An 11323-nucleotide genomic window follows, 5' to 3' on the forward strand; every position below is an offset into this window, starting at 1 on the left:
GGGTGGTGAGAGCCTTCATGTTTTTCTCTGCCCTGCATTGCAGCAAAAAATTATACATATACATATAATATTTTATAAATAGTGGCCCTCTGGCAAACCAAAAAGAGCAGCCACGCATTAGCCAGAATATCATCTAGCTAAGTAATGCTGATCTTCAATAAAATCAGAGGGGTAAATTGTAAAGAAATATCTACATATTTTTAATGCTGATAAGCAATTCATGAGATGACTTAGACATATGCCACTCCTTCTCTCTGCTTTGTAACTTTTGAGAGGCTGGACTAAGAATTCCATTGATTTTTCCATCAAGACAACTCTTGTTACACTTTCTTTCACATCCTCTTGGCCTCACCTCTTGATTTCAGATGTGGCTGCAATGAACAGTTCTGTACTGCCTTCAATTCATGTAGAAAGAGCAGAGCTGCTCAGAAAAGTGTCTCATGCTTTGTGCTGTGAGGCTTCTTTGATGCTATAACACAGGGGCTTCCCCGATGGCTCAAGTGGTAAAGAATCTGCCTGCAATGCAGGAGACATGGGTTTGATTCCTGGGTTGGGAAGATTCCCTCGAGAGGGAAATGGCTACCCAACTCCAGTTTTCTTGCCTGGAGAATCCCATGGGCAGAGGAGCCTGGTGGGCTACAGACCATAGGGTCACAAAGAGTCAGATGTGACTGAGTATGCATGCACAAGACCCTCAGGGTAGCCCATTCTGCACTCACACATGAGCAGCCAGAAGTAGGTGGAATATTAACATCCTCAAGAATAACCTTCATCAACATAGGATGAGAGCTTATGGGTTAGACGCTAGCATCCTCCACCCTAACCATCCTCAGATGGATGAAGTTCAGGCAGGATCATCCCAGCTGCCTCATATTGGTTTCTCCTAGTTTTACTCTCCCTGATCCTTTACTCCTGCTTTCTGGGATCACCTCTTCAACTGCACACATGTCCTATCTTCAGGCTCTTTCACAGGAAATCATCCAAGACATCAAAAGCAATGCTCTTTTATCCTTCCACCTCTCTCCACTCTTTCACTCTCTCCTTCCTCCCTAAAGGATTTCAGATTCATGGGAGGGCTCTGAGTGAGGTGGGCAGCAAGGGTGAGAGTCAGGTCCCCAGCTCTGAGAGTCTGGCAGCTACCAGTGCTGGGCACCCTTGATTTTAACAAGGATCATCCCTGAGAGCATGAAGGTCTGTAATGAAAATCATTCAAGGTCTTTCAGATAGAAAGGCCTTATATGCTCAAGTACTCATTGGGGCTTAGATGCCTGGGGCTTATTTTTTCATCGAATTTATGGGATGCAAATCTGTAACTTTTTAAATACCAGCAACTTCTGCCAGTTGTGAGAACTCCAAACTTTTGGTCATCACACAGTATGCTTAAAAACTTGCTGGATGGGTGGAGCACACAGTACTAGAAGCTGATTTTGGAAAAAAGTGGGTGCTCTACCAGAGACCACAGGGCAAGCAGTCTGTTTCTTTATGACCCAGGGTAATCAGAGCAGCGCCGAATACCCCAACCCCACTCCCAGCACCTTTCTTCCTTTAGTGAAAGAGTCTACTGTCATGGAAGCTATGAGGGTAGAATCGGCTAAAAGAAAAACTGCTGGTAACTTCAGTGTTTTCTGCAATCCCTCCCCACACCCACACCCACCACCACTGCCCCCCACCCCCTCACCCCTGGCCAAAAAAAGAAAAGCTATGTATTCCTAAACTAGCCTGATGGCTCCAATTCTACCATTTGCTCTTCCAAACATTTACAATGTCTATTATTTAAGAACACATCAGTTTTTACCAAAAATTTAAACAAATGTAATCAGTATCCCCCTGTCCAAATCTTTAATGTCAGAAAAGTTTGAGTGCAAACCTTAACATTGAGATGAAATTTTTTAAAATAAAGGAAATAACTTTCAAATATTATTTCTTCAGTTCAGTTCAGTCGCTCAGTCGTGTACGATTCTTTGCGACCCCATGAACCACAGCACGCCAGGCCTCCCTGTCCATCACCAACTTCCAGAGTCCGCCCAAACCCATGTCCATCAAGTCCGTGATGCCATCCAACCATCTCATCCTCTGTCATCCCCTTTTCCTCCTGCCCTCAATCTTTCCCTGCATCAAGGTCTTTTCAAATGAGTCAGCTCTTCACATTAGGTGGACAAAGTATTGGAGTTTCAGCTTCAACATCAGTCCCTCCAATTAACAGCCCGGACTGATCTCCTTTAGGATGGACTGGTTGGATCTCCTTGCAGTCCAACGGACTTTCAAGAGTCTTATCCAACACCACAGTTCAAAAGCATCAATTCTTTGGCACTCAGCTTTCTTTATAGTTCAACTCTCACATCCATACATGACCACAGGAAAAACCATAGCCTTGACTAGACGGACCTTTGGTGGCAAAGTAATATCTCTGCTTTTGAATATGCTGTCTAGGTTGGTCATAACTTTTCTTCCAAGGAGTAACCGTCTTTTAATTTCATGGCTGCAGTAACCTTCTGCAGTGATTTTGGAGCTCAGAAAAATAAAGTCTGACACTGTTTCCACTGTTTCCCCATCTATTTCCCATGAAGGGATGGGACCAGATGCCATGATCTTAGTTTTCTGAATGTTGAGCTTTAAGCCAACTTTTTCATCTCCTCTTTCACTTTCATCAAGAAGCTTTTTAGTTCCTCTTCACTTTCTGCCATAAGGGTGGTGTCATCTGCATATCTGACGTTATTGATACTTGTCCCGGCAATCTTGATTCCAGCTTGTGTTTCTTCTGGCCCAGCATTTCCCATGATGTACTCTGCATATAAGTTAAATAAGCAGGGTGACAATATACAGCCTTGACATACTCCTTTTCCTATTTGGAACCAGTCTTGTTCCATGTCCAGTTCTAACTGTTGCTTCCTGACCTGCCTACAGGTTTCTCAAGAGGCAGGTCAGGTGGTCTCTTAAGAAGACATAAAACTCAAATGATACAAAAGAAAAACTGCGAGATACAGTCAAATATGAGCACAGTGTAAGGTTTAAATCAGCCAAATAAGCATTTTAAACAATTATATGCTTCACAGGCTAGAAAGGATTATTAATCTCGGCCATTGAATACTTATTCAGTAAGTAAATTTAAGTTTAGTTGATATTTCTAAATCTATAAACTAATAATATCTTTTTAAACTAGATGCCATATTATTCCATCTTAAAATTTTTTAAATTTTTAAAGAGAAAAATGTCCATTCCATTTTACATATCTTTGTCTCAACATAGAATATTTTAGATATTTACAAATCTAAAAGAAGATGCTATGATTTTATACAACATGGTGTGATAATCTTAACATCATCAATACAAATAGGTTCACAATTAAAACATGTACTTTGAAATGTTGAAGCACATTCACCTAAAATATTTCTTTGGAGTTTTTTTTTTAATCTGAAAGAATCCTTAATTTCAAAGTATTAGAAATCTTCTCTGTATGAAGCCATTCACATTCCATTTCATAGTTCATTCTGAGATTTTCAAATATGTTCCAAAACAAATAATGTTTGCTTTGAACCTCCAGTTACACTCAACCTCCAGGAATCACCAGAATATAACTCAATGATATTAAACTCAATATAATTATTTGACAATAAATCTTACTGCAGTAAAATCTAATTTGTCCAGCACTTGATCAGCTGAAAATGTCTCTTAACTAACTTTTCCACATGACAACGATAATTTAACATCAAAATCATGAAAAAGAATGCCAAGATCTAAAAAATCTCCTGTAGCTAAAAGTGCTAGAAGAGACATCTCTTCAGAAACCAAGTTAGCTATTCTCATTTTAAACTCAAACTGGGGCTCAGAGAGATAAGTGACTCTGCAACAGTCATAGAGCCACTAGTGAAAAACCTGTAATCCAACTCCGTGTTTCTCAACTCTAGAACTACTTCTGCTAGCTCATCTTCACAATTCTTTTGTTCAGAATACTCAAGTATTCTGCACATACTAGGTAATTACAGCTTACAGCTCCTTTGTTAAGACAGTTATTTTTCCTAAGATATATACCTCCTAGGTATTCTCCATCAGAAAAGAAATGGAGCACAGAAATTTTTAATCAGAAATTCAGTAACTTATTTGCAAGTGTGAAAACTAGTAAACAACATTATTACAAAAGCAATAAAATACGTACCATGTGTCATATACTAATGCATATATATGGAATCTAGAAAGATGGTCCTGATGAAATTATTTGGAGGGCAGCAATAGAGACACAGATACAGAAAACAGACTTAGGGACATGGGAGGTAGAAGGGAGGAGGAAGGAGAGGGTGGGATGTATGGAGAGAGTAACATGCAAACTTACATCACCATATGTAAAATAGATAGCCAATGAGAATTTGCTGTATGATTCATGGAACTCAAAACAGGGCACTATAACAATCTAGAGGGGTGGGATGGAGAAGAGAGTTGGAGGGAGGTTCAAGATGGAGGGGACATATGTATACCTATGGTTGATTCATGTTGATGTTTGGCACAAATCAACACAATTCTGTCAAGCAATTATCATTCGATTAAAAAATAAGTAAATTTAAAATTTTTTTAAGTGATGCGATATTGGTAAATTACCGTAGACAACTGTGGTAAAAATCTGACTTGCGTCTTGGATTTTTCTTTGCTGGGTGGTTTATCCTGCATGAAAACACACACACAAACCAAACTGTTACTCTCTTAATGCTGAAATTGATTAATTCAACCAAATGTTATTGAGTGTTTAATATAAAGTAAAACACATTACCATCTAAAATATATGAAAACATACTTTACAGATAGCAGGATATTGTGTACAGAAAATCATAAGAAATCTACAAAAGATTATTATAGTTAATGAATGTTCAGCAAGATCACAGGATTCAATATTAATACACAAAAATTGTATTTCTAGATGCTATAATAACAGTGAACAAATAAAAACTGTATTTCCAGATGCTAACAATGAATAATCCAAAACTGAAATTAAGAAACTAATTTACAACCGTATTGAAAAGATAAAATATTTAGGAATCAATTTAGCAGAAGTGCAAGACCTAGGAATGGAGAAGACTTCCTGTTATTAATCCTTAAGTGCCATCTTATCTCTGTTGGCTTCCTCCCTTAACCTTGCCCACACCTCTCCAAATGGTCTTTTTATAAGTTTTCTTCAATTTAACCCTTCTGAGCATGCCATCTGTTTCCTGTTGGGTTCCTAATATAATTTTACATTACCAGAATTAAAACTGCTTAAGAGTTAAAGTCTTCCTTAAGTGGGCTTTTAATTTGATTTTCAGATACTGGTCTATTGGCAGAGATATTTTAAGCCTGGTATAATCCAAATTTAACCATTCTGATGAAATGACCAGAATCTATGAATGTGCCTGGTTAAAATCAACAATAATGTTATGAAGTTGTCTGGTTTAATCAACTACCATCTCTCAAAATTTAATAAGGTTGGTTTAAATATAGTTATAATATGTTCTGAGTTATGGTTGTTAAAATTATCACCAAGCTGTTGGCTTCATACCCAACTGTTTTACTCTCATCTCCTTTTTAAAGTAATACCATCAAGAAGATAGGATGAAGGAAAACAGAATGAGCATATAAATGCAAAACTACTTAATTTAACAACTAGAAAAAGCACTTGGGCAGAGATGGGCTGACAGTTTTTCCCTCTTCTTTGCCCACAATCTGTAGCGGATTTTTTTTTTTGGCGAGGGGGGGTGGGGGGGGGGGCTTCGTGCTCTTTGGATATTTGTATTTTTAAACACTGGAAAGTTCTTCAACTGAAACTCAAAATGCCTATGTTTTAAGTAATTTTAAAAATGAAATGAGCAGTTGCAAGAGATTTATATTTCTGGTAAATACCTAATTTAAGAGTTAAAATTGCTATTCCTGAAAAATGCCATATCACTCTAAACCTTCCACTAATGAGCTGAACATATTAAAATCTCCTTCAACAAATATGATTTTACCACCTGCTCACTTTTCAAACTAAATGAATACATAAGTAAATGTCACATAAAAATGGCATTTCCAAAAGTTTAATCCATTCTGTTTGTTTCAGGTTAAAATATAAAAAACTTCCACCCTTTCAAAAGGAAAACTATACTCAAACTTAGCATAAGTGAAAGTATCAAGAGTTTTTAAATTATAGATCAACCAAAGCAGTGAGACAGGGACCTCTGCTGTTTAAAAAAATATAGTATATAGAAAATGTGAATAATTCTAGACAGGCTTATGCCTGTTCTTTCAAAAGCCCACTGCTTTTTCAATAATATAGGTTCTTTTGCAGGGAGGGAAGTATAATTTCCAAACATCACTTTTATTAAGATAAAGCAAAACTTAACTGCCAAATGGTTTTTAGTGGAAGCTTTTTAGTTGTAAACTGGTCAATTGGGGCTTTGTGAAATAACAGCTATTGAGAAATACCACTGAAAATATCCTAAATGTGTATTTTAAATTTCTACACCATAGAATATGATTCAAGATTAGCTCAGAGACTGATGCAAGCATCAAGAAAATATTGATTCATGTAATCTAGAACTCAATGTTACTTTTAACGTTTTCACAGTAAACTCTAACAGTACCACCACCACCCCCCACCTCAAATACTATAAAGCCTTGTAAAGGAAAGAATTACAGTTCAGTGTCAAACCAAGAAGCTAAGCAAAGTTTGCAGGCTTAAAAGCAACTGTTTTCCATTCAGTACCAGGAGGCTTAGAGGGCCTCTTCCATACAAGCCGGGAGTTAACCATTGTTTTCTAGCAAGCCCAGAATAAGGTCCACACTTAACATCTTCCTATTCTCTTCTGACACTTAAAAGTTGGATCATTGTTCAGCACTTGTTTACAGCTACTCCTCAATAAACAGTTCTGTAAAGTAACTACTGCAACTATGTCACAGAGCAAGGTTCCTTGGCCACAGGCAGAACAAGCCAAAACAATGAGACTGGGAGGTTTGTGGCAAAAACAGGGCTTAACTCACAAGGCAGCCAAGGAAGAGACAAGACAGCAAATCTCAAAACTGGGGGCTGGGGTATTCATGGGATAGCAGCAGGGCCTTCGGAGGAGGCCCGGGGAGCCTAGTGCCAGGAAAAGGCGATTGGGAACTGGTGTGGTAAGCGTTGTAATTAGTTCTGTGCATGCTAAGTTTCTTCAGTCGTGTCCAACACTTTGTGACCCTATGGACTATATAGCTAGCCCGCCAGGCTCCTCCTCTTGCCAGGATTCTCCAGGCAACAATACTGGAATGGGTTGCCATTTCCTCCTCCAGGGGATCTTCCCGACCCAGAAATGGAACCTATGTCTCCTGTGGCTCCTGCATTGCAGCCAGTTCTTCATCACTGAGTCAGACACGACTGAGCAACTGAACTGAACTGAACTTCATCACTGAGCCACCAAAGCCCAATTAGTTCTTCAAGGTGTAACTAAGATACATGTGATGAACAGGATCTGGGGCTTCCGCGGTGGCTCAGTGATAAAAAATCTGCCTGCAATGCAGGAGCCACAGGAGAGGTAGGTTCCATCCCTGAGTCGGGAAGACACCCTGGAGAAGGAAATGGCAACCTATTACAGTATTCTTGCCTGGAGAATCCCATGGACAGAGGAACCTGGTGGGCTTCAGTCCATGGGATCACAAAGAGTCGAACAGGACAACATACTGACTCAACAAGAACAAACAGGGTATAAGGGTGGAGTTGTCAGCCCTCTGATGTCAAAAGGTCACCAAGCCAGATACTTGCACGTGGCCAGTTGGAAGGTCAGGGAGCCTACCCAGTCTTAATTAGCTCATCCATAAATAGACACAGCTGATTCCAATCTCCTGGAAAACAACTCTGAGCCTGCAAGTCTTTTGTGGCAAAAATTAAAAGGGAACTTGATGAGTGAAGCCTGGTAAAATGGATTTGACTAAATGATTAGCCAAGGTTTTGATGCTTTTGAACTGTGGAAGACTCTTGAGAGTCCCTTGGACTGCAAGAAGATGAAACCAGTCAATCCTAAAGGAAATCAATCCTGAATATTCGTTGGAGGGACTGATGCTGAAACTCTAATACTTTCGCGACCTGAATCAAAGAGCCGACTCACTAGAAAAGACCCTATATTGGGAAAAATTGTAGGCAGGAGAAGGGGATGACAGAGGGCGAGGTGGTTGGATGGCATCACTGACTGGATTGACATGAGTTTGAGCAAGCTCCGGGAGATGGTAAAGGACTGGGAAGTCTGGCGTGCTGCAGACCGTGGGGTCGCAAACAGTAGGAGACGACTGAGCGACTGAACAACAAAGTTTTATATTCTGGGGAAGGGAATGGTAACCCACTCCAGTATTCTCGCCTGGAGAATCCCATGGACAGAGGAGCCTGGTGGGATACAGTCCATGGGCTGGCAAAGAGTCAGACACGACTGAGTGACTAACACAAGGTTTTATATGCATCTTTTGTTACATGCCATGGGAATCTTGTCCTAAGAAGAAATTCCATTTGACACTGACCACACCATGGTATCTTATATTTTTTGAATTTCATAATATCCTTAGAAGGAAAGAAAAGTTGTTCTGATTCTTCCTTTTTGCATAAAAGCGAGAGAAGACAGAAAGATCAAGTGATTTGCCCAAAATTGCACCGCTATGAAGGGGCTTGTATTCCAGTCCTAGAGCCCAAATCAAAGGCAATTCCCCACCCGGAGCTTTCCCTAGCCAAACACACACACCATTAGTACAATGGGAGCACTCTGGAACTGTACTTTAAACTGCTGACGCACTGCTCCACTAATGTGTTTGGTTGTTATGACAACACCAAGTACAAACAACGGTTGGGAAGAGTTCATATAAAAGTTTTCACCGGAAAATCTCTGTATCCCAGAGCACAAGCGCGATAAAGAAGCTGTAGCCCGCGGGGTCACAACTGGGAAGTCCGGAAGACCTAGGCTTCTATCGCTTTTGAAATACTAGGGAAGCTTCGCCGCGGGGAGGAGCCTAGCCAGGAGCCAACCTCTCACCTGCTCGCTGCTCATGGCTGCAAGGACGCGCTGGCGGCACCGGGTGGCTCCTGGATCCTTCCTGCCAGCGCCCCCACGAAACCCCTCGGAGAGAGATGCGACCCCCGGCCACAAGGCAGTCTCTGCTCCCTCCGCTCGGGGGCCGTCTGGCGTCCCGGCTGCGTTCGTTGCTAAGCAACAGACCCGCGCACGTTCCTTTTCCGGTCATGGGGTGCTCCTGGGACCGCACTGTGGAACTAGCAGTGCGTTCCCGTGGGAGGCACTTTCCAAGGCGCTGGGTGGCACCTGAGCCAAACTGGTACTTCCGCAGCGGGTGCATTGAACAACTAAAGGCGGTGGCTGCTCCTCCTTCTGCCTGGAGAAGTAAATACCCTTTGATGACTATCACACTTCGGCAACCTAACATGGCTGGGTGCTCCAGGTCCCTGCCTTAACTCCTATTTTCCTATTTAACTTTGTGCCTAGAAGGTCTCAGAGGACTACTCATGGAATGAAATGATTGCAAATTTCACTGCTGATGTGGGCCAAAGTAGGAGAACAAAGCATGCAAAGACTAGAACAAGTAAACACCTTTCTTCTATTTTCCATGGGTTTCCAACTCCCCTTGTTGACTTTTCCCACACACTGGAAAACTATCCCTTGGAAGAAATACCAGAAAAAGAGCCATCAAGAATTCATTTCAACCAACATTCCTGGATAGTCTACTGAATGAAAGATGCTGTGCTTGGCACTAGGAGTACAAAGTTACCAAGGCGCCATCCCTTCAGCACAGGCTAGGGGAGTACTGAAATAAGCAGTTAAAATGCAGTGCTCTCAACATGGAATTGCGGTCCTCAAGGAGAACACAAAATACAAACTTCTTAGTTTCCTCCTGAAAATGTGGAAGGGATGTGAAAAGTGCATAGCCAAACTGTGTTGAAACACAGAAAGCAGATTTTATATATATATATATATATATGCATACACACATGTGCACACATGTGTATATATATACACACATACATTCCAATCCCAAAGAAAGGCAATGCCAAAGAATGCTCAAATTACTGCACAATTGCACTCATCTCACAGTAATGCTCAAAATTCTCCAAGCCAGGCTTCAACAATACATGAACCATGAACTTTCAGATGTTCAAACTGGTTTTAGAAAAGGCAGAGGAATCAGAGATCAAATTGCCAACATCCGCTGGATCATTGAAAAAGCAAGAGAGTTCCAGAAAAACATCTGCTTTATTGACTATGCCAAAGCCTTTGACTATGTGGATCACAGTAAACTGTGGAAAATTCTTCAAGAGATGAGAATACCAGACCACCTGACCTGCCTCTTGAGAAACCTATATGCAGGTCAGGAAGCAACAGTTAGAACTGGACATGGAACAACAGACTGGTTCCAAATAGGAAAAGGAGTACGTCAAGGCAGTATATTGTCACTCTGCTTATTTAACTTATATGCAGAGTACATCATGAGAAATGCTGGGCTGAAAGAAGCACAAGCTGGAATCAAGATTGCCAGGAGAAATGTCAATAACGTCAGATATGCAGATGACACCACCCTTATGGCAGAAAGTGAAGAAGAACTAAAGAGCCTCTTGATGAAAGTGAAAGAGGAGAGTGAAAAAGTTGGCTTAAAGCTCAACATTCAGAAAATGAAGATCATGGCACCCAGTCCCATCACTTCATGGGGAATAGATGGGAAAACAGTGGAAATAGTGGCTGACTTTATTTTTAGGCTCCAAAATCAATGCAGACGGTGATTGCAGCCATGAAATTAAAAGACACTTACTCCTTGGAAGGAAAGTTATAACCAACCTAGACAGCATATTAGAAAGATGAGACATTACTTTGACAACAAAGGTCCGTCTAGTCAAGGCTATGGTTTTTCCAGTGGTCATGTATGGATGTGAGAGTTGGACTATAAAGAAAGCTGAATGCAGAAGAATTGATGCTTTTGAACTGTGGTGTTGGAGAAGACTCTTGAGAATCCCTTGGACTGCAAGGAGACCCAACCAGTCCATCCTGGAGGAGATCAGTCCTGAGTGTTCTTTGGAAGGCCTGCTATTGAAGCTGAAACTCCAATACTTTGTCCACCTAATGTGAAGAGCTGACTCATTTGAAAAGACCCTGATGCTGGGAAAGATGGAGGGCAGGAGGAGAAGGGGATGACAGAGGATGAGATGGTTGGATGGCATCACCAACTCAATGGACATGGGTTTGGGTGGACTCCGGGAGTTGATGATGGACGGGGAGACCTGGTGTACTGTGGTTCATGGGGTTGCAAAGAGTCCGACACAAGTGAGCAACTGAACTGAACTGAATTGACACATACATACATA

The 11323-nt window shown here is 41.0% G+C and overlaps 1 protein-coding gene across 1 annotated transcript in view; it reads right to left on the reverse strand.

Annotated features, from left to right (window-relative positions):
• DNAH7 (dynein axonemal heavy chain 7) overlaps positions 1-9175 on the reverse strand; it is a 273330-nt gene extending 264155 nt beyond the window's left edge. The window contains exons 1-2 of the mRNA XM_027563310.1: positions 8991-9175; positions 4591-4653 (exon numbers count right to left, since the gene is read on the reverse strand). Coding sequence (XP_027419111.1) covers positions 4591-4653; positions 8991-9005 — 78 coding nt within the window. The 5' untranslated portion in view covers positions 9006-9175. The remainder of the gene's footprint in view (positions 1-4590; positions 4654-8990) is intronic.
• Positions 9176-11323: the final 2148 nt, after the last annotated feature.

This window comes from Bos indicus x Bos taurus, chromosome 2 (genome assembly GCF_003369695.1).
Source record: "Bos indicus x Bos taurus breed Angus x Brahman F1 hybrid chromosome 2, Bos_hybrid_MaternalHap_v2.0, whole genome shotgun sequence".
NCBI classification, from domain to species: Eukaryota; Metazoa; Chordata; class Mammalia; order Artiodactyla; family Bovidae; genus Bos; species Bos indicus x Bos taurus.